The following is a 26,788-nucleotide window of genomic DNA, read 5'->3' on the forward strand; positions in this document are numbered from 1 at the left end:
CGTTGGACCTCCAGTAGTATATGCTTCAAACTGCAGCTAATTCACAGTAGTGAAATCTCCCTAGAAAAACCCCACTGAGAGTGGTCTACAATGGACGCGTCAGCATCATAGACACAACACAAGTTTGCAAAGGCAAATGCACACATAAATAATAGTCCCGTGAGTGCGCCATGTAGACAAGTAGAGATCAACCATCTTGAGGTTATACGTTAGTAATCTTTCAACTGTGGTCTGAAATTCCACCGCGGTCCCGCCCCAAGTGTATCCTTGTTTTGGAGTATTTAGTCCATTCATGAACCGAAACCGAAAACTTGAGACGATGATTATAAATTGTCGTTGTAGTAGTTACGTACAACATATCGTATCGTAGTAATTGGCAGTAATACCCAGAGTTATACCGTGGTGGCAGTGGTGCGGGGATTCATTCTACAGTTTAGTGTGGGTTTGTGTACTATAAATAAACCTAATAAAGGGAGCTCGGAATCTTTTAACAATTCTACGAAAGCAGAAATAAAACTGATCGTCTGCTAAGTAAGTAGTGAGTTGAAAAGGTGCGGTGATGGTCGTTGGAAGTTGAAAAATAAGACAAGAAAAAAAAAAGTATTTGAAGATTGGTGGAAGTGCAGCGTTTCAACGAAGATAAATTTGAGTGAAAGTACATGAGGCACCCAGCGGCGTTAATCTTTGGGCTAATCGGTGCAGTTTTTTGGCACACGTAGTAATTCTTCACTGATAGATTGAGAAAAGTTTCGCTTCTATGTATGCAACTCTCTAGATAGTGTAGCGGTAGGTACTGTAGCGATTGAAAACATCGTAACCTGTGTGTCCGCCATTTTGAAATTACGCACGTCGCTGCTGAAAATCGTGCGTGTTTTTAGTTGTTTTTTTCGATTGATAGTTACAAAACCACGGAGTTCACGATTGAGTCGAAGATTAACAACAAATGTTTAAATGGACGCATCGTCCATTATAACCCAAGTTTCGCGGGATGACGAACTAGGCCAGTTTAACAACGAGAAAGGTAAGAAACGAAACTCGCCTAGGTGTGTAGTAGGTATTGTTTTTAATCGCAATTTTCATTCGACACATCGAATTTACAACTCCAGATGCTTAATATAAAGAGGCCTTTTCAATCTTACACACGAATCACTATGCGTTTGATCTTGAAAATAATTTAAAAAATTAAAATCACATTTCGCATCGGATTGAACTTTACTTGTGAGGCAGGTATTGCATGTATACACACCTACCTTTTCAAATTCTTGAACAATTCTGACAAACTCACGGCTAATCTAATTCAACGTTTGTTTGTTGCAAAGTAAAAATACAGTCATTTACAGTTCACCATTAGCAACATTTCATATAGATACTCCTTGTCTCAATTTTATTATACATATTTATTAAAACGCCCTTTAGTTACAAATATCTCCCTGTGCAAGATTCCGTTTTTCATTGTCAAATACTTCATTCAATTTAAATTTGTCCATTGTTACAAAACTTCGTCATTGATGTAAAGTTTTCATTATTTTTGAAAATGCTGCTTGCAATTTACATACCAGCCATCCTGTACATGTAAATAATGTTTTTATTTGCTGAAGAAAAATCACAATTCAGATTTGTCAATATATCAACGTATTTCATAACTTATTCATTTTTGCTGATTCTCATAAAAGTAAAAAATAATCCCCAAAATATTATACCTTGTTTCATCGATCTGTCAGTATTTTATATCTGGTTTAGGAAAATATTTATCTAATACAAAATCGTAATTCCTCTGGCCTAAATACTTGCTGGTTGAGTGTAAACAAGAACTGCCTGAGGCAGATCTTGTTTTGTCCAATCTTGGCATAGGTAACCTACCAATACAATCTTATCACTTTGTAATTGATCAAAATATTCTTGTTTTCACTTGAAAAACAACAAACTTGAGCTCAAATGGGGTTATAAGGTAATGCATTCAACAGTAAGACTTAGGAATCATGTTACTTTGTACATATACCCAACAAAAACAAGAATACCACATTTATATTCACCTTATCGCGTTAGTATGAAAAGACATTCAATTGTTATTGTTATTATTCGTTGCCCGAACATATAATGACATTGAGCGTGCTCTTTTTCTTTTCTGTCATCCAAAGTGACAGATTAGTATTTATCAATTGTTATGTAATGGGTTCCACCTTAATAAATACATGTAAGCTCTAATTGTCGGGCAGATTACAGTATGTAGGTGCAACCTTAATACTAGCTTAGTTAATTCTATCAATTATACCACATAAATGAGGATATTCATATTTTTGAGATTTATAGATTATTAGTTAATTAATTCATCAAGATTTAGTTATCATGCACGAATATATATCTATACATAATCGCTACATAGATATGAACATGTTAATACTAGGTCAGAATCATTTCATTTGAGTAGAATTTCATAATGTTAACTGATTAATACAGTCAACCTTTGATTCTCATTTGCCCATTTCAGATTAAAAGTTGTTAACTAGCTGTTCAAGTAATTTTTTAATGTTTTTTTTATTTTTCTTTTAACTATCTGCAAATATTTATTCATGCTTATTTGATTTAATTGAGAAATAGGCAATTGGAAAGCTGCCTAGCTAACATGACATCAATTGATTGGCCATGGCTATTAGCAGTAAAGATTAGAAATGATAAGAATTGAGAAGAAACCAGTAATGGGTAATTACATTTACACTGTTTGTTATGGAATTAAAATTTAACTTGACAATAATATTTAAATTTCACTTTGCAGGCAATTCTGTGGAGTCTGCGTTATGTTTTGTAATCATTTCCATGCCTAGTTGAATGTTTTGAATTCTATAATTTATACTTGATATTTCATTTGTCCTTACAGTTCAATTACCAAAAGAAAATGAAGTTGCCAGCGGGACAAGAAATGGAAAGAAGCCAAGGGGGCGAGGCTTTCTACGGTCGTTGCTCTGTTGCTTGGGACGAGGACGTGGCAGTAGTTCGAAAAGTTCGAAAGCCAGTTCTTTGCAGGGTGATGGAAGAGTTTCGCCATCCCTTGGTAGCGGCTCCCCTCGGTTTTTATTACCCCCAGTTCGCCACCAGGACATGCATAAAAAGTGCATGGTGATTGATTTGGACGAAACGTTAGTTCATAGTTCATTCAAGCCGATTAATAATGCTGATTTTGTCGTACCGGTCGAAATAGATGGTACAGTGCATCAGGTCTATGTACTAAAGAGGCCTTATGTCGATGAATTTTTACAAAGAATGGGCGAGCTCTACGAGTGTGTTTTATTCACTGCCAGCCTTGCCAAGGTGAGTTTTACCTCACAAACGTCATTTTATTTATTCTAATTTCACAATACAAATTAAGGACTTATTCTAGTTGATTTAACGCATTTCCATAGATGCAAGGTTGAGAAATTTAGTGCAAAAATATTTTGAATTTCACTTTATTCAGACATACATTATTGTCTTCAAGTGTGCTGGGTGTCTACTAGCCTGAAAAACTCTTAAACTCCTTGAATTACTGTGGAATTTTTTTCCACAATAGAAACTCCTTGAATCTCAGGGAATTTTCGGATTTTTCTCCGAATTTTTGTTATATCTGACGAGTTTAAAAAAAATTTTATATTCTTAATATAATCCTTACTTAAATTCGAATTCAGGCTTGTCACGTAATGTAATTTCTAACGTGATGGTGCTACTGTAATGTGTCCGAGAAACACTTATAATTTCACAGTGTAACAGTACATTAAAATTAAATTAAAATTAATATAGATTATACATATGTATAAATTCCGTTGTGAAAACCTCATTACAAATGTCATAAAAACCCTGGAAATTGAAAAAAAACAACAGTCCGGAAACTCCTTGAATACTCAGGGATTTTTGAAATGAAGGATTCGTAGACACCCTGGTATAAGATAAAAATATTTAATGAATCTAGAAGGAACACTCAGGTGCTGAAATTATGAGTAGCAATTAAAATAATTTCACTAAGTGCATTGAATTAGTTTAAACAAATTCATTAAGATCTACATGGTTTTGATACTGAAACCTCGAGTAAAGTACACTTAAAATTTTGAAATTAAACCATTTCTACTGTCAAGAATTTGCCATTTTTTATCTGAAGATATTAGAATGATTGATTGTCATTTTTCCGTACCCAGACCCTTTGTATTGACGTGTTAAGATGGTTTATACGATCAGCAAAGATAAATTCAAGTTTATCAGCACTTGACAACCACAATCTACTTACTAGTAGCAAATATTTGTTTGTTTAATTTGGGGCAATAATTATACACTTTATTTATTCTAGTGATTCAATTGTTCAATGATAAATTCTTGGGTACCGTGAGCTGTGAATCACTGGATTAAACTTTTTATTTTAGTTGACCAGTCGGATTATTGATTAAAGATTAATGTACAATTTCTAAATTATTATTGCTGGTAATTGTGTTTCACAGAAGTTAATCTATTATTTATAATACTATATGTAATGATAGGGATAATCTTCTTCCAAATAGAAACTAATGCATATTTATGATTTCATCAACATTCTAATCTAATATGAATTTTAAATGTCCTGATTTTTACTGTGAATTATAAGTAGTGTTGTTTGACTGTTGCGACATGTATTGTTTCTATGTTAATCAGAGAAAGTCTACCAGATCTTTTCAACCAGTCAACAGTATTTAACTCTGCCTTATATTTTATTTAATTTTAGAGAGCAATAGCTAAAATGTTTACTTGCCCTTTAAATTTTGAAGCTTCAGATTCTTTCTTTATACTGTATATTTCTTCATCAGCAAGGCCAGCGTCTTGAAAATTATGAAATGCAACAGCTTCTTTGAGAGAAACCATATATGCTCTTTAATTGTTCATTGTATTATAGTAGTAGAGTACTACGAAGTTGAAAGAAATATTTAGCACTTGAAGTTAGGTTTTGCTTTAATTTTACCCTCTTTTCTTCTTGTTGGTACACTTAGAGCATTAATAGGACTGGTAGGACTCGTGATAGAATGATCAGTATCTATTGAAATAAGGGACAACAGATTGAAATTAACAGAATGACGCCAAGATGAAACTTCATGGTTTTAAAACAATTAATATAATTTATGCAAACATCTTACTGTTTAACTAGTTTTAAACAAAAATTGTCTCTGCATATATGCACTGATATCAATACTTTCATAGAGAGTTATTCTGAACAAAACCGAGCTGTGGAAAAAAATAGTACTATTCAATGGAATATGAATTCCATTCATTGTTACGTGTCACTTGTTCGTTAATTTATTTTTTTCTGACTAGCAGCTGCGAAATTTATAACTAATATCTTATTCAATGGTTTATAATTTAGGTACGAATTTATCACTGTTAATTTTTAACCAAACGTTGCAGTACGCTGACCCGGTAGCAGATCTATTGGACCGATGGGGCGTATTCAGGGCAAGATTGTTCAGAGAGTCATGTGTCTTCCACAGAGGAAATTATGTTAAGGACCTCAACAAGTTGGGTCGAGATCTTCAGCAGATTATAATTGTTGACAATAGCCCTGCTAGCTACATTTTTCACCCAGACAATGCGGTAAGAATACACATATTAATTTTGCATAAATTCAAACGAAATCTCAATTCTGTACTATATATTGTGAACTAACTGGTATAGAGAAGAAACAATAAAACTGTTCATTTCTTTCTCTTTTACTACATTCTCAATTATGTGTGATGATCTAAAATTGGGAAAAAAATATTTTCTGCAACTGCATATGCATATTTCTCGCTGTTAAATTTTACTGTGTGTAAAGTTTTAATTACATCTGCATTCAAGTGTGTGACATGAAATTTTCTCGATTGATCTTGTCCTACATTGACCAAAATCATCGTTAATAGCTAATTTGTAATTTCCTGCTTGGAAACACGTATCCTGGTATATTATTCAGATTGCCTGTCTATCAGCATAGGCAATACTTATTTCAACCAATCTCTAGAAGAAGTAAAAGCACTCTTGGCCCAAACTTATCTTCTGCCATCTGACGGACACAAGAACACAATGCCTTGTGGCCCAGAAACTTCGGGGAACCTGAGAAACCTCGAAATCCCAGGATATTTTCACTTCATAAGAAAATTTTACGAAATTTTTCAACAGTCTGACGATTCCAGATTTCGAAAGAGTGCTTAATATATGTAACTTGTACAATGCAAAAACAATTTGACATGAATTTTTGAATACAGACCGTTATTTAACGTGCATTCAAAGTCAACTAGGTGTTATTTCTATTTTTATTAGTGCTTGATCATTTTATTTACTGTAGATTGTGTTTAGTGTTATTTCTGTAAACTAGGAAAATTTGTCATCAAATGTTTATATTTTATTCTTTATTTTTAAAAAGAAACCATTTTTTGCTTTTCCGACTTTGTAACTAGTAAGATATTTCATATTCAAATATACTACGGACAGTGAGCACTAAATAGTATAATTGAGCATGGATTAAACTTGGGTGTTAGCAAGAGGGAGTAGATATATTTCTCCAGTGCAATGACTTGGAAATTCTTCTTTCAACCCCGGTGAAATGAAATTTTCGATTAGGAAAACGTGAAAACCGTTAAGAATAAGAGTCCACATCTTGCAAACATGGGGACCAAAATTTCGTCATTATAATTGATACATACCAAAAGACACTTATTTTTTAACGAGTTCAAGAGGTGATCGTTGCTTGCTAATTAAATTTTACTGACATAGTTTTACATTGCAACTATGATTTTCCAATGCGAATTTGTATTTTATTCAGGTACCAGTGGCGTCGTGGTTCGACGATATGACAGACTCGGAACTGCTGGATCTAATACCTTTTTTTGAGAAGCTCACCAAGGTGGATAACATCTACACGGTACTTTGCAACAGTAATCATCCCTACAACCAGGCTCCATCGACGCGACAAAATAGTCCAAGCCCAGTTTCAAGTCCTCCTGTTGTCAACTCCTAGCAAAATCAGTCATCTGGCTTAGCAACCAGTAACAGCATCCCCCAGCACTCCGTAAGGAGGGCTCTTATCCGCGCCCTCTACATCGCTCACTTGTTGTGTTACGGACAGCCAACTGTGCCCAGCTAGGTTACAGGCAGACTAGTATACACTCAGATTTGTTTACTAGTCCTGCGTAATGCAATTGAACATAAACGAAGCGAGCTTAGAACTCGGTGTAATGGTTCAATGTGCTTAACCAGCGTCTCTAGCTCTTTTTATCGACAGATAATGATCGCAAAGTATAAATATTACTTTGAGCATTAAGGAGTTTACTCCTTTTTCTCATTGCCCCTGATTGTCAACTATAATACCTCTGTCTTGATTACGACCATCTACAACCAATAACCAACGTATTATTCTTTAATTCGACACTGGTTGTCTGCATTTCAATCCATTGGATGGGTATAACACAAAAAGAAGAGTTTCAAAGTTTTAATCGATGTCTGAGAGGATTGAAATCAACTGCTTTAGCTGACAGAATAGCAGTCGAAGTTTAGAAGAAAGATGAAGTTATGCTTCAACGAATTTGATACTTGTTGCCACAATCCATCTCTAACGCTTATCGAAAATCGGTACGTTTCTATTAGGAGATCTACCTGTGCTGTTTATTATACGGGATGTGACATTTTAAAATACCGGTAGAAAATAAATACATCGTGAGATATTTTTGGACGTTGTAAAATGACGTGAAATGCATATGGTTTAAAATTAATACAGTTTGTATTCGATATCGGTTTTTCAAATTAAATTAAGTATGTGAAAATTTATAGGTAAAAGCTAATAACATGCGACCAAGTATCACCCTATAAGATAATACTGTGCTTTACCACAAGATTTTCTACCGTTGTCTGAAAAATTGTGCCGAATTTATCTCAACTTCTTTCTGTTTTCACTTTTTTGGATTAAAGAAATGCTCAATACAATTCCAATAAAATTTTAGTAGCTTGCTAAAACAGTCGTAGTCAAAAAGGGGATGGTGAAACAAGATTATTAGATTGCTTTCCTATCTCTTGCGAGGAGAATGAATCAGTTTGAACAGATTCTACGAACGTATAAAGATTTGCTAATAGAATACTACTTCAGAAAAGTTAGAAATAACGTCGAGATGCAGATACTTGAAATTATAAATATTTTTTTCACACAATCAATTTCGCATCTTACAATTAGAATAAAAACACTAATTACTGATTTCTCATGTGCAACTTCTTTCAATGATGTTTTATGTTTCTAACACTAAACTGATACCTGCCCACATATTTGATTCTTTGGATTTGCAGAATTTGATCGCAGTTCTTCCATTCTGCCATACATGACAATTACATACATCTATACAGTGAAATAATCTATAATAATCGTACAGTTTAATATCAAATTTCACTGCTGTTAATACCTTGGTTCAATCAATTGCGATCGGTATTATTTAAATCAGTTATATATTGAGAACAGTATGTCTTGATCATGAGATGTAACTAAATTGGATATTGAATATCACACATGCTAAGTACTGAACTGCTCACTGCAAGTTATTTATTAAATTTACTTGTGAGGGCATATTAGACATGAATTTCATCTATAGAGTGTTGATTATGACTCCTTCATATAACTAGCAGTATGAAAATGCAAATCAAAACTTGATCGGTCGCCTGATCCTTTCGAAATAAATCTTTCTCGTCCAATCTCACCTATTCTGTCTTTAAAAAAGTGCGAACTATTGTATATTAAACAACCACTGCAAACAAGCAATTGTGGACATGTCTGTCTTTCCATTCATGAAGTCATTTAATTTTGATAAACCTATAAGATTTCCATACATTTTGAAACTATTTTTGACAAAAATATCTCCATACTTTCATTTGAATGATGATAAATATTTGAATTCGGTGCCTAGTTTATGTTGGTGATGAAGTGCGAGACACGAAAAAAATGAAAATAAGGATAAAGAAAGAATGGATTATTGAGTTTCTTGAAGTCGTAGAATTCTCACAAAATTCTAGATTTCACACCTTGAATTTAAACCGTAAACATAATTTCTAACTATCTACATAATTATTTTCTCTTTTTTTTCCTAGCACATGTAATTTCCTAATTCAAACTGTAGGGCACGACTTTAGCCCATTATTCTCTTTAACGCGATCGATCTAGTAATATATTGGCCTCCCTGTTCAAAATATGCCAATTTTCCCCCTTGATCATTTTGATTTTGGTATCTATTCATAAATCTCCTATGACTACAAGCAATATATTTTTTCTATAGGGAAAAGCAGGCTATATAGTACCACTCTATACTCAATGATAACGCAAGCAATGTATTTTCTATAAAGTGGTAAGATATAGCTTACTTTCCCTAACTTCTATTTATTACTAAAATATGAAATTTGGGTAACTATCTCTCTATGTAATTTTCATTCATCGCGCCAGTGCTATTCACTAAAAACATGTGTATCCAAAAAAAATTCCCCTACAGAGATAGAGTATTACAATGACAGATGCGAAAAAATTGCAAGCATCAAGGAAAAATGTGAGAAAGTCGACATAATATGAAGATCTATGTTGCCTTTTAACAGATCGTGGGTGGATAAATTGCAGACATTTACTTATTTGATTGTGAATCAACAATAGTGGGCAGATGCGATTTACATGACAACAATTGAGAGTTCTATTAAATAGTAACTATATTCTTACATTCATAAATAACACCGACTGCGTTTACACGTGTATGAAATTCAGTCTACGAAAGTGTTACTACTAAATTAGATTCATGCCATGGTGTACGCGTGAGAGAAGTATGACTGACTGAACTTATTCTGAAAATGTGAAAATGAAACTATTTTTTCATTACAATTTGTTCACAAAATCTAATTTAAAAGACTAAAAAAAGTATCAATTTGACTTACTTCATTCAGAGCTATGCTTATTGTGGTCTAAATTTCTATTTTATTTTCAACTTCACACAACTAATTACATGACACTTATATGTATGATATTTAATTTTAATAATAAGCATTTAACGCAGTAAAGGAAAACTCTGTTCAACAGGACAATTTGAAATCCGTCTGACTATATAAAGTACTGTGGAAAAGAATGTACAGCATTGATGGGTGGCAATAGTTTCCACATTAGGCTGCTGAGTATCAGTGGACTCAGATTTACATTTTTCGATGTCTCATCTGTGTGATCATTTAGTATGTAAATTATCAAATCGATTATAATTTTTAAATTTCATGAATCTAGAAATACTAATAGAATTTCCGTTCGGATCGTTGATTTTATTTCTATATAACTGATGTTTTGTTACATCAAAAACCCATATATTATATACTATATACTATATATATATATATATATATAATATGCAATCTTTAGTTGCAATCATCAATTTATGAACATTTATTATTTATCCATTAACCATTCTTTTAATGTAGTCTTTGGTTTTCACTCTTAATCATTATAGTCAAAGTGAAATTCCTTTGTCCTCGTATACATGAGCCATTTGCGCCTGATAGTGAAATTCATTTCGTAAATCACGATTGGTGCGATTGTTAAATGTACAAGCATTCTCCTTCATCCAGTAGAGCCTCATTATTGGCAACTTTGGTAGCGGTAGTGGTCAACAAACTGGTGTTAACTGTTCCGTCAGCTAGTGTCATGGGCACACAAGAGAGAAATGTGTGACACATGTGTGAGAGGCACGTTTTTCAATGGTTCTTCCTGAGCAGTTATCATTTATCAGGTTCTACTGTATTTCGTTTGATCTGCCAAAGGTCACACAGATAGATGAAAGTCCGGACATTTTTTGGCAAGATTTTCCAAGTTGGGTGCGTGGAGTTTTTAGTTTCACCTCAATAACCAATATTTGATAAAAACTGTCGATAAAAACTTGCTTAGAACTGCCGGTTGTGGGAGATTTAAGAAAACTTAAGAACTGATACATAAGGTGAACAACAAGAGTATCTAAGCCGCTGACAGGTGGCTAGAACTGTGCAAGTATTTGATCATGTATCGAAGTTGTGACTTGGCTATGCAGAACAGCAAAAACATTGGACGAAGTAAAAGATATAGTAATAACAGTGCTATGGCGAGAAATTTCTACATTTGTTTAATCTACGTCAAAGTTATAGATATTCAATTTTCGTTTTCCCGCGCATATCATTCTCTCCCTTCAGGGTATACTAATCAGATATTATTACTTTATACTGTATCGATATATGATAAATAATAATTATACCAATAAATTGAAATCTGAAAGATGTAAAGATTACGTAAAAATAAGTGACAAAAAATAATTATTTAGTTGGAAGGACATCCTTTCAGGTAAAATTAATAATCAATATATCATTCATACTACATATACGATTTTATTCGCAATCAGAACTAATTGCCTATAAATTTTCAAATCATCATTCAACCCGATAAACTTGATTCTTAATATCAGGTATAATATTATTGGCAACAATCTTTACAACCCACAGATTTCTGAAATACGATTTATTAACCATCGTATACATACACCTTATACCAACAAGGCAAAAGAAAAACTTATTAACTTACTAATTAATGATTACTATATTATTACGTTAGAAGTCTTTATTCTCAGCATAGTGCTGTGTACAGATTATATTATATTATATTGTATTATTATCTCGATTAACTATATATTATTCTAATTTTAATTCTATATATCAAGTAATTAATTATAGGCGTATATTTGTTTAGTGGATTATTGTCGGCGTTGCTCAAGAGTATGAAAAACATAAGACCGAAAAGAGGAAACAGTTTTAGAAAAATTTACTACAGTAACTGATGAGTTTTCTATTTTAAACGCAAAGTTTTCCATTTAATGCTGTAAATACTGTATTATAGTATCATAATGATAAAAAAAAAATTGAAATGCCAACGACTTGAATAATCGCTGAGCTCAGTTTAAAGAGGATTGAGAATAATCGAAAAATGATATTTCACATGGTCCCAAGAATTTAAAATAATTCAGGGCTTTTCATAATCAACATATTGTGATAAAAATACCTGAACGAAAAATTCAATTCCCTTATATTCCTGAGTAGCTTTTATTTCATGACATTTGGTGAAGCGGACTCCAGCAGGCCTTTTGAGGTGACTGCGTGCCTGGTGCTAACTCCGGTAGGTTGGCCCCTGCGGTACATGTTGGGGTCCAGGTTCACGGAATACTAACGGAATTTATTTATAAACATAATAGTAATCATGTTTATAAATAATAATTGACATGTCTCATGTAGTGTGGGTTTCCATGGACAGTAATGTATAATATGTAACTTTCTTAACTTACCTGTTTGTACCAAACATGGAATAAGGGCAGAAGTCGAATCATGCTAGATGTTTTTATCCTTTCTTAACTTGTAAATAATGAAAGTTTTTTTCCAAGCTACTGTTACGTAATACCCAATCTGAGAAGGTTTTGAAGATGTTATAATGTTTTGAGTTTTGTAAAAAGGCCTTCTATATTCTTTTCATTTCAAGTGAAACTATTTTTCCGACTTACGCCCCATTCGATCCATCTTATGAATTGATGGTTCTGTCACAGTATTGGATTTTCTGTTTTGTTACTTTTTTCTCGTATTATTTTCATACTCTTGGCTAAGATTACGCGTTGTTTGTCTTGTGCTCCCTAATATTTACACTATCGAAGACATTGACTTATGAATTTTAATTGAATTTTAATCTTTTTTTTTTTTCTCCCCGAGTTGAAACTTAATACTGAGAAGTAAAAAGGTATCTACACTTTTGGTTACTGATAATTGTTGCGTATACATTTTCTGATGCCGAAATTCTAGAAGAATGATACCCTAACATTAGTATTATTATTTCTATCATTATTATTGTTATTCAAACGCCCAAATGCCTGTAAAAGAAAATACTTATAATTTTGCTGTTCTCAAAACCAATATGGGCAAATCTTAAAATGCGAAATAGAGTATAATCTGTAAATGGACAAGACTCCGGTCAATGCATTCTTCATTCAGCAGGGGATGATGTCAGACAAAACGCTGAAACCATAATATTTTTTATGTGACAAATGGTTAGTCTGTGAACTGTAGAACGTAGATCACATTGTTCTATCATAAATCTGTGACGTAAACCGTTTATGTAAAAATACCTTGAAATGAGAAACTTTTTATTTATCCATAACAAAAGTCGACGTTTCGTGAATATGACGTAAATCAAAAAAGAAAAAGTAAAGGTATCAGGCAATTAACAGAGCAGCCATTATTGATACAACTTTTACTTTTCGACTTGTTTTTCACACATAGGTTTGAATGGTTTAGTAAATTCCAATACTATGTTATTACCTATCTCTGTAATTTGCATTTGGGCCTTCACTGTTAATAGTAACTGGAAAGATTGCTTTTCATAAGGACATTTCATTACCGTCAACTGAGTAAATTATTTGCTTATAAGCGTTTAACGTATTAGGTGTTTTTTTAAAACACTGCTTCTTAAAATAACGTTTCCGTCACATTGTATACTTTAAGTGCATATGCAGTACTTCAGAAAGTTTTGTCTTTTTATGCCAACAATTTATGGCATGAGTGAGGTATAGATATGTGATATTAATTATATCTAAACGTCACCCATCAGTCGTTGATTTAAGAATGCTTTTCAATGGTTTTTGATATCTGTTGTAGTATGCGCAGCGGCAAGTCTAAAAATCTTTCTTTGGTAGTATAAATGTTAAAGTAGATGGGGAAAGCTGGTGCTTCCACGGTAATTTATTCTCGTTTTACGTGAACAGTGGTAGGATTAAGCTTTTTGCTCAATCTGATTGTGTGGCTTGTTTATATATTGAAATGAAAAGAAATACGGGGCAAGAACGAAAGGGAGATAGAAAGAAAAAAATTGAGTGGAAATATAAAATCTAATAAGTGCAATAGTTGTTGATAATTTTAGAATGATTGCTTTTAAATATATTTACAAGGATTTAATACATGTTACATGTATTGAGTAAATTCAACAAGATACAATGTGTAGGTGTAATACCCGATAGCTGAATGACGATGCAAGCGAGTCATCCCTTTTTATATGCGACATAAGATTTATAGAAAATGAAACCATGAAATAAAAAAAAAAGTTATAAAGCCATGGACTATAAGGATTTGAGATGATATATTGTACAAAATTTTGTCATAAAATGTTTTTTAACGAAACAAGAGAGTTGGACATATACATATATAGACAAAGTAACAAATTGCCTTGATTTGTAAATAATCCTAAATAATTCTTTCTAAGAATTTATCATTAAAGACTTAGTGCGCTACTCGGATCGCAAGAGTTTACTGTTTCTAGAATACTTTTTAATAAAAGTAAAATGAACCGGAAAGCAGAAATGAATCTTCACTACGATGATCAATTTTTTATATACATTAGTGTTGCAACAGAAGAAAAGCTCGTGGTACGAGTAGCAATAGAAAAAATATGTAATCTTTCCCACCCCTCCAATATGTCCGGTTTGCTCTGTGATTCTGTGTTTAATAAAAATATATATATTTGATAATCTTGAAGTTATATATTTTCATTCAAGTATTTTATACAAGAGGTGTCCAATGCTACTAAAAAGCTTTTCTATGTCAAATTTGCCCTTCAAGTAAACTGATTCATTTAAAATTTCGATATACAAGAAAATATAGCATAAAAACGCGGGCTTTTGAAATTCAATGATGATATAAATAAGAAGCATAAATATGTATACACTTGATTGTAGTTTGAGATCAGTTTTTTTTCTCTCATAATAGAATTTTTTTCTCCCTGGTAACATACCTCACTGCCAATCAGGGCTCCAAATAAAGGCTGGTTATTACATCTTCCAGGTGAAATTTACATTCTAGCTAAGTGTTTTAAATATTCTGAAAGTTTACCTGGAAGGTAACTTTTTCCTGAGAGATGCAATAACCAGGCCCAAGATACTTAACTATAAGGCAAAATTTAGTTAGGGGATCGAACAACTGTATATTAATATGCTAATAATTGTCCAAGTAATCAATTATAGATTTATAATCTAGTGAAATCTAATTAGACATTCCGCTTCTGCAAAAGGATCTAGAATTTTCAAATCTTCATTTTCTGCAGTCAACCTATTTTTGATTCTCAGTATTGCAGAGAAAATAAACCGTATAATACATGTTACGGATTTCACAAAATCTTCTGTATCAAGAAAGAATCTTCAATGTTTAATTCATTCATTACCACATTGATATACAAATGTGGAAACCAAAACTTTATCTTGGAGTATATAGATATTCAATAATGTGATTAAGGGGATAGAAATGATTACGCACAAAATATCCAACAACAACAGAGATTTTTACTAACAATAATAACACAAAATCATAAATACTAGTCTCTGTATCAAGATACGTAGTACTTATGATTTTTTTCAAGGAATGTTATTTTTTCACAGCATAATTATGGTATGGTACTCTCGATGCGCTATTTGCGTATAATTCAGTCACTATTAGTATGCTTGAATGGTGTAGGTATACATACGGAATTTTCACACTCACTGGTAACATGCTTGAATGGTACGCAACTACCATATAAATCATGCGAACACATGTTAGTTTATGTACTGTCACCAAAAATGTTCTTGTAAAAATTTAAGACTTTCTGTAGATCGAACGCCGCATACCATAAAAAAAAAAAGAAAAAAATTTCAGGTTACTGTACAACAGTAACAAGTATTATGCGGTAGTTAACACACAGATTATGACGGTGTTGATTGTCATATTTCAACGCATATGGAAATTACTATAAACCAAGTTTTTCTTGCAACTAATGATGACAAACTATATACTTATCCATAGACTCTGATTTCTCATACTTCAGGTACATGCTTATGCAATCTGCAAGTAAAATTGCTTGTCTTTGGGAATTGAATGATTATTATTATACTGTATGAATCCCGATATGCTTAGTTCGGTACACTCTATACACTTTTTAATTGATTTCTGATACTTGGGCACATCGATAAGAATGTAAGCAAGGATCTGGTTTGAATATAAAGTAACATGCAGAGAAGTAGTATTGGCTCAATCCAGTTCATAATTCTCTTCATTAAAGAGCATCCAGAGCAATGGTGTATCACAGAATTGTTATTGCATAGTTTTTAATAAATTGTTATTGATATTTCATATAGATTATTTACTTATCAAACAATCGTTCATGTACTTATCATATACTCAGAGCTGTATTAACGTCTGGTTATTTTAAAAATTGCATTGCCTTGCAATAACATCAAAATAATGGTAAATACCATTTTAGCGTGTACTCCAATGACTGAAGAGCAATTAATTATATTTCAATGTTATAATTAGACACTTTCGTCAGGCTCCACTTTCTTCATACTATGTAATAATTTTACAGATTCACCAGGCTGAGGATGTTACAAATTTACCATCCTGAAGAGTTCACAGGCATCAAATTTGATATCTAATTACAGAAATCGCAACTGAAGTTGGATTGTGTGAGAGAATCCAAAAATTTCGTAAAAATGAGCAACCGGTGTTATTTAAACTGTTACGTTCAAATTGGTCTACATATTACATAAATAAAATAAATTAATAAAAATTCTATTTTTTATACAATATCATTGTGCTTGTGGGTTAGGAATTTTTAGTAGGGATATATTAGAAATTATTTGATCATACAATTTTCTGGACTCACTTCAATTACTAAACACTACAATATTCCATAATAATAATAATAATAGTATGTTAAGTATATATATCAATTGCTTTCTTGCACGTGACATGTATAATGCATCCATTAGTTTGGTAAAGAATGATGAGGTCATTCAAAAAAAAAAGTAAGTTATTAACTTGACATCTAGGCGATAAGTACATATTACTATGACGCCAGTATATATTTAATTCAAGTTTAATAACCTCATGCACGATAGAAAGTTATATATTATCAGTTATGCTCATTTTTTAAATTTTTATTAGACTCCTAGAAACGTATTTCAACTCGCTGTACGAATATTATCTATAGTGAAACTGCGTACCCCAAGTATTTATTTCTCTCCTTGTCAATAATACAGACTATCAAAATTCAAGATACCAGTTAATTCAAGATTCATTGGAAATTGATGCTAAAGTTCAGAGTTCATCCACTCTATGATGATTTATTGAAACTATCGAGGTATTATTCATTGCCCTTAAATCATTAATTCATCGCTTTCTATTACTGTAGATACATCAGCTATGTAGAGTTGAAAATTTCAACAAAAATTTGCTTCATAGCAATTATATATTTATGAGAACATTGAATTTTAAATAATTTACTACTATTTATATTTTTATAAAAATCCGTAAACAGCCGGAACAGTGTGTTTACATTAGCGGTTACGCACGCCCTGAGAATCGAAAACGTGTCTAAAGAAAAATTCAACAAGTTTCTGTATTATTTCAGAGACTTATTTTCTCCACTATTCCATCTGGCATTAAGATAAAAATCTATATAGCAGATTCTGAGTTGTTATAGATGTATCGAATTGCAATTTGGAGCAGATATCATAGTTACTGTCACGATTTATAGCCAAGAGCTAACAAAAAATTTCACACTACCACTTTACGGATACAAAATTTTTGCTTATTTGATCCTGCTGATTATATTTATAGGTGCATAGGAAGAAGTGCGCGTATTAGTACAGGTATATGTAAAGTTAAGTAAATGCTACTTAATACTGAACAGAATATATCAATAAACATTTATCGCTGATGCAATTTTGCACATGCATCCACTTGGTAATTTGCTACTAAAAATAATCGAAAGAAAGGGATTGTTTTTATAATTATGAGTTGATCCATTTTTTAATGTTACTAAAAGAGTTTAAGTAGGCAAGTGGATTTTGAGCTACAGGAATTATACGCAGTCATCAATAATTATATTGGACTTCCCACGAGGTCTTGACTAAGATTGGAAATCATGTGTCAGATCTGTTCCAAAGTTATTTCAACCAATCCCGTTTGGGATATGATGAAATATGTATGTTGTTTTGGAAGCGCCATGCATATTTGAAATTCAAAGAATAGGCACTTTCGAAGTAATGAATTCTGTCATATCTCCAATAGGATTGGTTGGAAAAATTAAAAAACAATTAGAGGTTTGTTTTGTGACAAGTGTTTCCACATACAAAATCTTTGAGTGGATCTGAAACATTATCTTCCAATCTTGATTGAAACCTCGTGAAATGCTCCATACATAATGTGTCAACTTATGATGAGTGTTTCAAGATATTCTATTTTACACGAAAACGAAATTTTAGTATGATTGAAGGTTTGATTATTAACATTATTACTATTATTTAAATATAATTTATTGTTATGCGAATCAATTAACTAAGATCTTAAAATTTAAGGATGAATTGATTTCAATTGTCAATACTTTCTGTACATAAATAATTCTCTTCATCCTAATTTTTCAATGATTTTTCTCGATACTGCAGCATTGATTTTAGTTTGTAATGCGATATAATGAGCAATAATCATCAACGTGCATTAATGAGGAAGTAAGATCGGGAAGACGCATCGCACTAAAGTGTTCTTTTTATCTTTTTCTTCTATTCTAAAATCGAAGAAATCTGAAACCTTTTTTATGATATGTCAATTCTTTCCTTGCATTTCATTACATATCTATTTACAAGTTATAATGGACCCTAAACATTAATCAAAGCTTTATTGGAGAATATCACGACTTGGTATCACATCGAATGCAAATAAATAAAATATATATACATGTGTTTATGCTTATGTGTCTGTACGTGTGTACATATATATATATATATATATATATATATATATATATATATAGGTGTATATATATATATATATAGGTATATTATTCTGCCTTCAGAGCTGAGCCTTGGCACCGTTATTTGTGCAATAGACTCATGATTAATTTTATTTATAATATTTTTATTACGCGCTTTCTTGCAGTCAATTACTCATACTCATTTTTTCTTGAAGAATTTGGTAGTAGCAAGCCTGCAAAAGTATATGCATATGCATAAGTATATACAGAAATCACGTGTATGTAGAGATTATAAAATTTAAATCCGCTATTCTATCTTTAAACCGGTATACAAATAAATAAATAGTTGAACTCTCACCTTCAGTGTAGTGAACATGATCCCGAGTTCGCCGTTTTGTAAGTAAGGCTCCATAAAGTCTTCGATGAAGTTGATTTCACTGCCAAGTTGTAAAACACGAGCTCGTACAACAACAAAATGAAAAACTGGAAATAATTCATCCATTGTCCATAGGTACGTGGAACCTAGCTGTCTTTGAACAACCTGAAAGTACATAATTGTTCGTTAGTTATTACTAACAATAAAAATAATAATAATCACAATATTACTAAATATTTAGATGTTTGAAAATAACAGATTTTCTTACTTGAGTCATCTGTTCGAATGTGTTTCTAATGACAAGTAACTTCTCAAGTGGAGAAAAAGTTGTTTTCAGTTGTTGCAAGGTTTCAACAGCATCACCAAATAATTGCTCTGCATCATTAGGCAGTGGATGTTCACCAATATGATTAGTAGTAGCACTCTTCCAAAATTTCCTATTGTCACCGATTTATATGAAATACTTCAATATCATAGATCACTGTTATCATTAAAACGACTTCATCGGAGAAACGTAAAAGTTATCATTATGACTTTATCGACTTACGGGTCTATGCCGAGAAACGCCATTAAGGTGATATCTGGTTGTTTGTTCCACTTCATTAATCTTTTCCAATAAGCATCATCTTCTTTTTTGTTATGCAATGCATATAATACAAAAAGCGCCGAATGTACACGAGGTAAAAGTATAGGGTGAAGAATTGCAGCAGCACTTACAACTTTGCTATGGAATAAAATATTCAAAGTAGATAATTAACTCGTGAAGTACTTCACGTTACATGAATAATACAACATGCTCTAAAGTTGAACATAGCCGTCCATTTGTTTTGTGCTTTTAAATATTGCTAAATTATTCATTCACTTATTCTCACCTTTCCTCGCTGTCTTCTGTTTCTAGTATAAGCTCTTGACCTCCGGGTGGTAGAGCTGGAAATAATAAAGTAACCACATGGTAGATCCTTGAGGTGATGCTGTGTAACTCAGCAACTGCATGACTTAGCAATAAAGGATGTACTCTAACGCCTCCGTAAGTAGCTGTGTATGCTGCTGCTACTTCAGTCAACAGTGTACCAAGAGGATGATGTAAACTTTCAAATGCTTTTATTAAATAATCATGCACTTCATCGTACGTTTTCAGATTCAGACTATCCCATCCAAATTGCGGTATTTTTTCCAACTGATTGATATTACTGCGGTCTTTCTGCCTGCAAGTACTGCTACTACTGTTCAAATCTCTCGCTATATCCTTTCTTCGCTGTATAGTATCTTGATGTGAATTTGTTATAACAACTGCAACATTCTGCCAAACTCTTTGAGTTTCTCCAATTTTATTGGCTGTAGAGTTATTCTTAGAGCCTGGTTCAGAAACCCCAAGTTGTTGGTAACATTGCCTAAATATTGCTTTCCACTTTTGATCTGGTGGTACACACAGTTTGCCAAAAGATCTGAAATTCCGGTTACAAGTTCGAATATAATCGTACACAAGCAGCGGCAAGGAAAATGTATGAAAACAGTTTTTGGCAAGCAGTAACAAGTAAGGGAACTGCTACATACGTTGGTTTAGCATTTACATGGGAGCTGCAATTGGCGACATTCATGTGCAACGTAGCTGTGATTTTTACACCTTCGTTCCAGGCACCATTCATGTTGCCTTCTATTTTATCGCCGCTACTAAAAGTCAGTGTGCCTTTGCCACTGAAAACACCAGCAGATCTAAATTCTCCTTCGTAATGAGTGCCATCTTCAAATATCATCACACCGTGACCCTGAAAATGTTACACAATATAATGATTATTGTTTTGAATTTTATTTAAAGAAGAATGAATTTAATATTATCATTACTAACTGTCAAAATATCTTGCATAAATACTCCTTCATAATAAATCCCATCCAATGTCACGATTAAGCCACATCCATGCTTCATATTGTTATTCCATAACCCTAGGTACTTCTCACCTGGAATAAGATAGGTGTATTATTAAACTAAATATGCAATCTGTGTGTAAACTAAAAAGACTTACAATGTAAATTGTCCAAACATTTTTAGGCAATCACTCTTACCAGTTGTGATATCATCCATAACTCCGTATCCTTGTTTTAAACCAGCGACCCATTCACCGATGTATATAGATGCAACAGATGCCATGAAATGGCCTTCTTTTTTTATACCGTGTCCATGCGGTAAGCTATCCTTGAAGTGTCCCTCATAAATATCTCCATTAATATATCTGTAAAATAGATGAACAATATTTTGTAAACTGCAAGTTTAATTGGAAGCTTGAACATTGTTTGAATGTGGAAATCATTTGCATCATTTTCTCTCTACATGTTAGTCAAACAAACATACTTCATTGTACCATAACCATTTTGTTGGCCGTCTTTCCATTGTCCTTCATATATTCCTTGTGTAGGTATTTCCATTTTCCCAGTACCATGCATAATTCCTCGATGAAAGTGTCCTACATACATCCGTCCATCACTCCACTCTAACTTTCCAGTTCCATGGGGTTTGCCATTCAACCAACGACCTGGGTGAAGTACCAGTTCGAAAAATAATCATAAGGTATTTTATATTGCCATACTTAATATTTAAAGTTCCCACAATTTATTCAGCTATGAACGCATTTTTTTTCAATTATTGAAAACTTATATTGTTTAAATTCAGAATACTTGGAAACGGACCGGTATACTTGGCATCTTTGTAAAGACTGTGCTTTGTAAATAAAAATGAGCTTGATCGGACTAAGGGTGGAACATGTCCCACCACTCGTAGAAGGCTGCGTTTTATTGCAGTTTGTAAAGCTTGTAGCCATTCTGTACGTTCGGCAGGTGTTGGCGTATACAATACTAGACTATCTTCCGGTGTTGTTACAGATAGTGCATTCTGAAATACCATCAAAATTATTGTTATTAATAATAGTGAAAATCATACAATTACTTTTATTTTTTTAAATTTTAAGACGGGAAAGCAGTTAGCAATATAACGAGTTTATAGGATTTGAGTAAAATGTGCACATGTATCTGATCACTTGCAATTTCAGTTTGAAGGGAAATGAAGTATTGAAGAAATTACTAACTACTGTCTGATTATTCACAGAAATTTGCATACCCACCGATATCAATCCTTTTCTCGTCAACTTTCTCCATGCAACATGCTTCTCCCAACAGAACAAAAAAAAAGTGTATCATGTCAATCCATACCAGAAACATGCAATAGCTATGCAACTTCGATGAGACCTTCAGAACATTTCAATATAATGAAGAAAAATATGAGAATATAGTGCCATGAAAAAGTTGCAACAAAATCGTCTATCATCATGAGAACACCTACAAAGGATCTGTGATCCAATTTAGAATTATGATAATCGTGTTATAATTGAATCTGTATCAAGTTTGAAGAATTTTGAAATCCTTTTATATATTGACCTTGAAATTAATTTTATAGTTGTTATAAAATTTCTATTACCAGAGCCATTGTGGACTCATCTTAATTTGGATAATCGAAGTACTTGGATAATGCAACCTAATTAATAAAAGACGTTTTTCAGTTACGAAGAACATTAATGCACTTGCACGTCAAGATATCCTTGGATAATTTAGACTACTAGTTAACATAGCTTGGATAACACAGGTGTATAAAACTCTGAAACTAGTTCGAATAAGCGCAAACTAAAAGGTAATCAAGGCTCTACTGTAAATCGTTTGGATGAAGAATACCGATTTTCTACTTCATTCTCTACCTGGACTGCATCTGTATCCTGTAGAGGTTCCACCCATAGTGTAGGCAACGGATGAACAGTGTGTGATGTTCCATTAACATGGATCAATATATCGGTCAACAGTACGAACCAGTGGGTAGAAAATCTTCCGCAGTTTAATACAGATATTGGATGAGTTCTGGATTCTCTGATTAATCTTCTATCTGGGGATCTCAACAGTTCAACCAATTTACCCGAGCTCTCCCAAAACTGTTTGGTAGTCTCAGCTTCTTTTAGCCGCCTTTCTTGCTCATCACAGATTTGCTCCCATTTACCGAGTGCTTCTTGGAGCCTTTCTATTCCTAGTTTAGGCCCGTTGATCCTTATTAGGCTGTGTACCATTGCTTTATACCTGTTCATGATATATAAAGCTGATATTGCTTTCTTTAAAATTTTGAGACAAATAATAATAGAATGAAATGTTATTAATAGTAACAGTTTACGAAATAAAGAACAACCTAACTATTGTGTAATAGCTTAAATACCTATTTGCAATATACCTGTTCAGTCTGTTTAAAGGATGTTGTAAAGCTAATGCTATTATTGCTTCATTGTTAGCTTTTTTCGATTTACTTCCTTTAACTTTGTCCATGAATAAACTAATCAAAGTTTGTGGTACGTCAATTATTCTGGCTATGTGTGTAAAACCACCCAAAGATACAACGTCACATATTGCATTTAGATAATGTTTGTAAACTGTTATGTACTCCTCGATGCTTGCAACTACTACAACCTCATACGCTTCCCCATTATGGTCATAATAGTCCCACAAACTGAGAACATTCAAAGATGTAAAACTAATCAACTCCGTGTAGCACTGACACAATGTTTCATACACATTGGATTCCTGAGTTGCACCCCCTTTCTTTTGAAATGGTTTTATTAAATTTTGATAAACCATTAGCATTTCTTCCAGAAATATCTGCTCATTCGTAAGGTCTGATGAGATATCACAAGCCGGCTGATTTATCATAGTGCAACAACTATATGATCCTGAACTTAAGATTTGCTTTGCACTGTACCCCACAGCATCTGGGATTTTTATTTGTATAATTTCTCCTGTCCTTTCAAGGCTGTAAATATTTAATTAAAAGTCAATGTCAGATTAGCGATGTAATTTGATAGTTAGGGGAGCAAAGGATTCAAGTGAACGTTCATAGTATCAGGTAAATAACATTACATTCAGAGATGTTGTAATCGAGAGATCTGAAACAACTAGTGAAATATAATGAAAAATTGGTACTGGTAAGAAACATGAATCAGAATAATATACTTTGACAAACCTATATTTTCCCATCAATTGTAATCCTGTGGATGTCATAATTAAAGTATGATTTTCTCCGGCAGCCATATCTCTAACTCTCTCGGGTTGGGATGAACTTGGACCACAACTAAACAATCTGGGAGAGCTCTGATCTGTCGGTGACTGGGGTGTGACTTGGAATGAATTATTCCTCCCCCAAGCATAGGCTCTTCCATCAAGCGTCAGAGCAAGCACATGGTAACTGCCACATACAATTTTTTTAATCCCTAAATTATGAAACTTTTCAACCAAAATTGGTCTTGGCCTCTTAGTGGTGTCCCCAGTTCCAAGTTGTCCATATTGAATGTCGCCCCAAGTCCAAAGTTCGGTAGAAAGCAAGCTATTGCCAGCACGGACCAGTGTATTTATTCTTTCATTCAATCCCTGTTCGGATAGTTCACGGTCCGAAGTACCAGCACTTGATGACCATGGAAACTCTTCACAGCGAAGACTGTTTGCCAAACTAGTAGCTGTTGGCTTGGTATCTCCCGTGACACCATCTTCCAAACCATCCTGACCACTATCTTGCGCCTCATTGTTGTCTGAACTGCCGCTCATGTGTCTGGATAACGTGACGACTTTGTCACCAACGGTTTTTACTCCTTCATAAACAAGACTTGCCATATTTGACACATTTTGTTTTATTATTCTAGTTGGCCTGTCAGCGCATTCGGCTAACAGTTCCTCACCAGCATTTCCGTACGAAGAAACCCAAGATAATTGCCTGGTTAAGAACTGCCTGGCAGCTTCTGTGTTTATAAAAATCACATTCTTCTTCTCTTCTCTTTGTAGTTCGATGGGCAAACCATCAGAGAAATTGTCACCATTTGTCAGAGTTTTTGAAAGGTCATCAAATCGCTTTTCGTCATCAAGTAGCAAAGCATTGTCATGATCTTTGCTAGCTGTTGAAGGGGCGCTGGTGGAATTTGTAGAGCGATCTTCACTTGATTGTCTCACGTGAAGTCCCAATGGACAAGTGTCTGTTGACGGCTGACTAACTGGACTTAACATTACGTCACTGACACAGTGGGGACAAGAACTGACAAAGACTTCTTCCTCCAGGTCATTTTCACTATCAGTGTCATCTTTCATTGTCCTTATAATTTTTCTGACAAGCGCGACATTGAAGTTTGCTCCACATGCTACGCTGGATACGATCCGACCATCAAAAAACGTTACCTTTTTAGGCTCAGACGTCTTAATGTCAATCTGTGGCTGGTCTCCATTGGCCCAGAGTTGTCCATTTTCGGCAATGAATAACATTGCATTATCGCTGGCTGCAAGCGATTTTACTTTGACAGATTCATTATCAGCTTTGTAGCCATGACTACAAGATTTAGGCTCTTCTCTCAGGGTGATGGTTTCAACATGCGTCATATCACTTGGATCTATTCTAAGGACCTGTCCAGCATCATTGACAATAAACAAATAGTCAGAGTTAGTAGCGATGTCCACAGCGTAGAACTGAACTCTTTTAAACGTCAGTAGTGGACAGGTTTCAGATTCTAGATGTGTGGCAACAACTCCATGGTAGAGATTATTAGTGGTAGTAGAAACGAATACATGATCCTTCACAGTTACCAATCTGCATATCAGACCACTGGGCTGATCACCGAAAGTATATAATATCTTCTCAGGACCTCTCCACAAATACATATACCTCTCCATTGTTGTGTTAGCACTTTGCTGGACTATGGTTAACCTCCAAAGTGACGTAATATTGGGTTAATATCTCCGTATTTATTTTTGTCATGATAATGTCCACCATTTTTCGTTCTCCTTAGTAATCTGACGTTTGCCAGGACTTGATTTACTCCGTATCATCATTTGAGATACGACCTTTCACTACGGATAAACACATTCGATGGTGATGTTGAATTACTGTGTTGAAGAGGAGGGGAGTGATTGTGACAGGGAATTTTAAGACACGCCTACTTTTCTTCTTTTGTGACCTTTTCAATAAAATCCCGGTGGAAGGATAAGATAATTCTCCGGAATTCGATAATTTTATCTACGCAGATTGCAGGGTCAATGGTATAGGCTTGTTTTCACCCGACAGCAGCCTCTCACGCAGAGTCTGACATGAGCTTGGCCAACCAAAACATTCAAAATAGCTCGAGGTATTTTTCTGCGGAGCTTGAATTTCGTTTACGTGAAGTTCGGAAAACGATAAAAATATTCACAAGAGCTAATAACAATCCACGGGTTATAGTTCAAAATTATGAAGAAAAGATGATTTTGCAATGCTAGCTTATAAATTTTGCAAAGCCCTTCACATACAGGCAAATTTATCACACTGATACGAAAAATATTTGACTGCCTGGAATGTTGCACCAATATGCTTTTTCTTCTGGAAATTACGTGGTGTAACCTAATTATAAGTTGAATATCATTTTAAACCGCTCTATTGCAAAATTTTTTCTTATAATACTTTGAATCCTCATAATTTTTTGCACATTAAGCCCATGGTTGAATAGCATTTAAAAATGTGTGTACGCAAATCGTTCAATCAATAACCTATTGAAGTAAATGTATTCTTTATGATTTTGTTTTAC

General features: G+C 33.5%; 2 protein-coding genes across 6 annotated transcripts; one reads left to right on the forward strand and one right to left on the reverse strand.

The window, feature by feature from the left end:
* Positions 1–45: 45 nt before the first annotated feature.
* Positions 46–14,543, forward strand: LOC124176496 (carboxy-terminal domain RNA polymerase II polypeptide A small phosphatase 1). Its single transcript, XM_046557868.1, has 4 exons — positions 46–1,021; positions 2,876–3,306; positions 5,395–5,580; positions 6,785–14,543. The coding sequence occupies exons 1-4, from the start codon at positions 952–954 to the stop codon at positions 6,977–6,979; spliced, it is 882 nt and encodes a 293-aa protein (XP_046413824.1). The 5' UTR covers positions 46–951; the 3' UTR covers positions 6,980–14,543.
* On the reverse strand, positions 13,814–26,211 carry LOC124176493 (alsin). Of its 5 annotated transcripts, none has more exons than XM_046557855.1 (14): positions 24,214–26,211; positions 23,431–24,003; positions 22,913–23,282; positions 22,286–22,327; positions 21,855–22,056; positions 21,520–21,700; positions 21,234–21,400; positions 21,019–21,128; positions 20,727–20,938; positions 20,045–20,617; positions 19,720–19,896; positions 19,441–19,609; positions 19,155–19,337; positions 13,814–15,674 (listed from the first exon to the last, which is right to left on the reverse strand). In XM_046557855.1, the coding sequence occupies exons 1-14, from the start codon at positions 25,899–25,901 to the stop codon at positions 15,618–15,620; spliced, it is 4,704 nt and encodes a 1,567-aa protein (XP_046413811.1). In that variant the 5' UTR covers positions 25,902–26,211; the 3' UTR covers positions 13,814–15,617. The 5 variants fall into 5 exon arrangements, with proteins under 5 accessions (XP_046413811.1, XP_046413813.1, XP_046413815.1 ...); XM_046557856.1 differs by lacking the exon at positions 13,814–15,674 and adding an exon at positions 18,850–19,029 and having other exon boundaries at positions 24,214–26,208; XM_046557857.1 differs by lacking the exon at positions 22,286–22,327 and having other exon boundaries at positions 24,214–26,209.
* Between the last annotated feature and the right edge of the window lie 577 nt (positions 26,212–26,788).

This window comes from Neodiprion fabricii, chromosome 2 (assembly GCF_021155785.1).
Source record: "Neodiprion fabricii isolate iyNeoFabr1 chromosome 2, iyNeoFabr1.1, whole genome shotgun sequence".
Lineage (NCBI taxonomy): Eukaryota > Metazoa > Arthropoda > Insecta > Hymenoptera > Diprionidae > Neodiprion > Neodiprion fabricii.

Excerpts from the sequence above, each read along its gene's own strand:
- LOC124176493 (XM_046557855.1), bottom strand. The coding sequence starts at position 25,901 with ATGGAGAGGTATATGTATTTGTGGAGAGGTCCTGAGAAGATATTATAT. Across the intron at positions 22,057-22,285 it reads CGAGAAAAGGATTGATATCG|AATGCACTATCTGTAACAAC; the intron begins GTGGGTATGCAA and ends ATGGTATTTCAG. Across the intron at positions 21,129-21,233 it reads TATGGATGATATCACAACTG|GTGAGAAGTACCTAGGGTTA; the intron begins GTAAGAGTGATT and ends ATCTTATTCCAG.
- LOC124176496 (XM_046557868.1), top strand. The coding sequence starts at position 952 with ATGGACGCATCGTCCATTATAACCCAAGTTTCGCGGGATGACGAACTA. Across the intron at positions 3,307-5,394 it reads TCACTGCCAGCCTTGCCAAG|TACGCTGACCCGGTAGCAGA; the intron begins GTGAGTTTTACC and ends CAAACGTTGCAG. Across the intron at positions 5,581-6,784 it reads TTTTTCACCCAGACAATGCG|GTACCAGTGGCGTCGTGGTT; the intron begins GTAAGAATACAC and ends TATTTTATTCAG.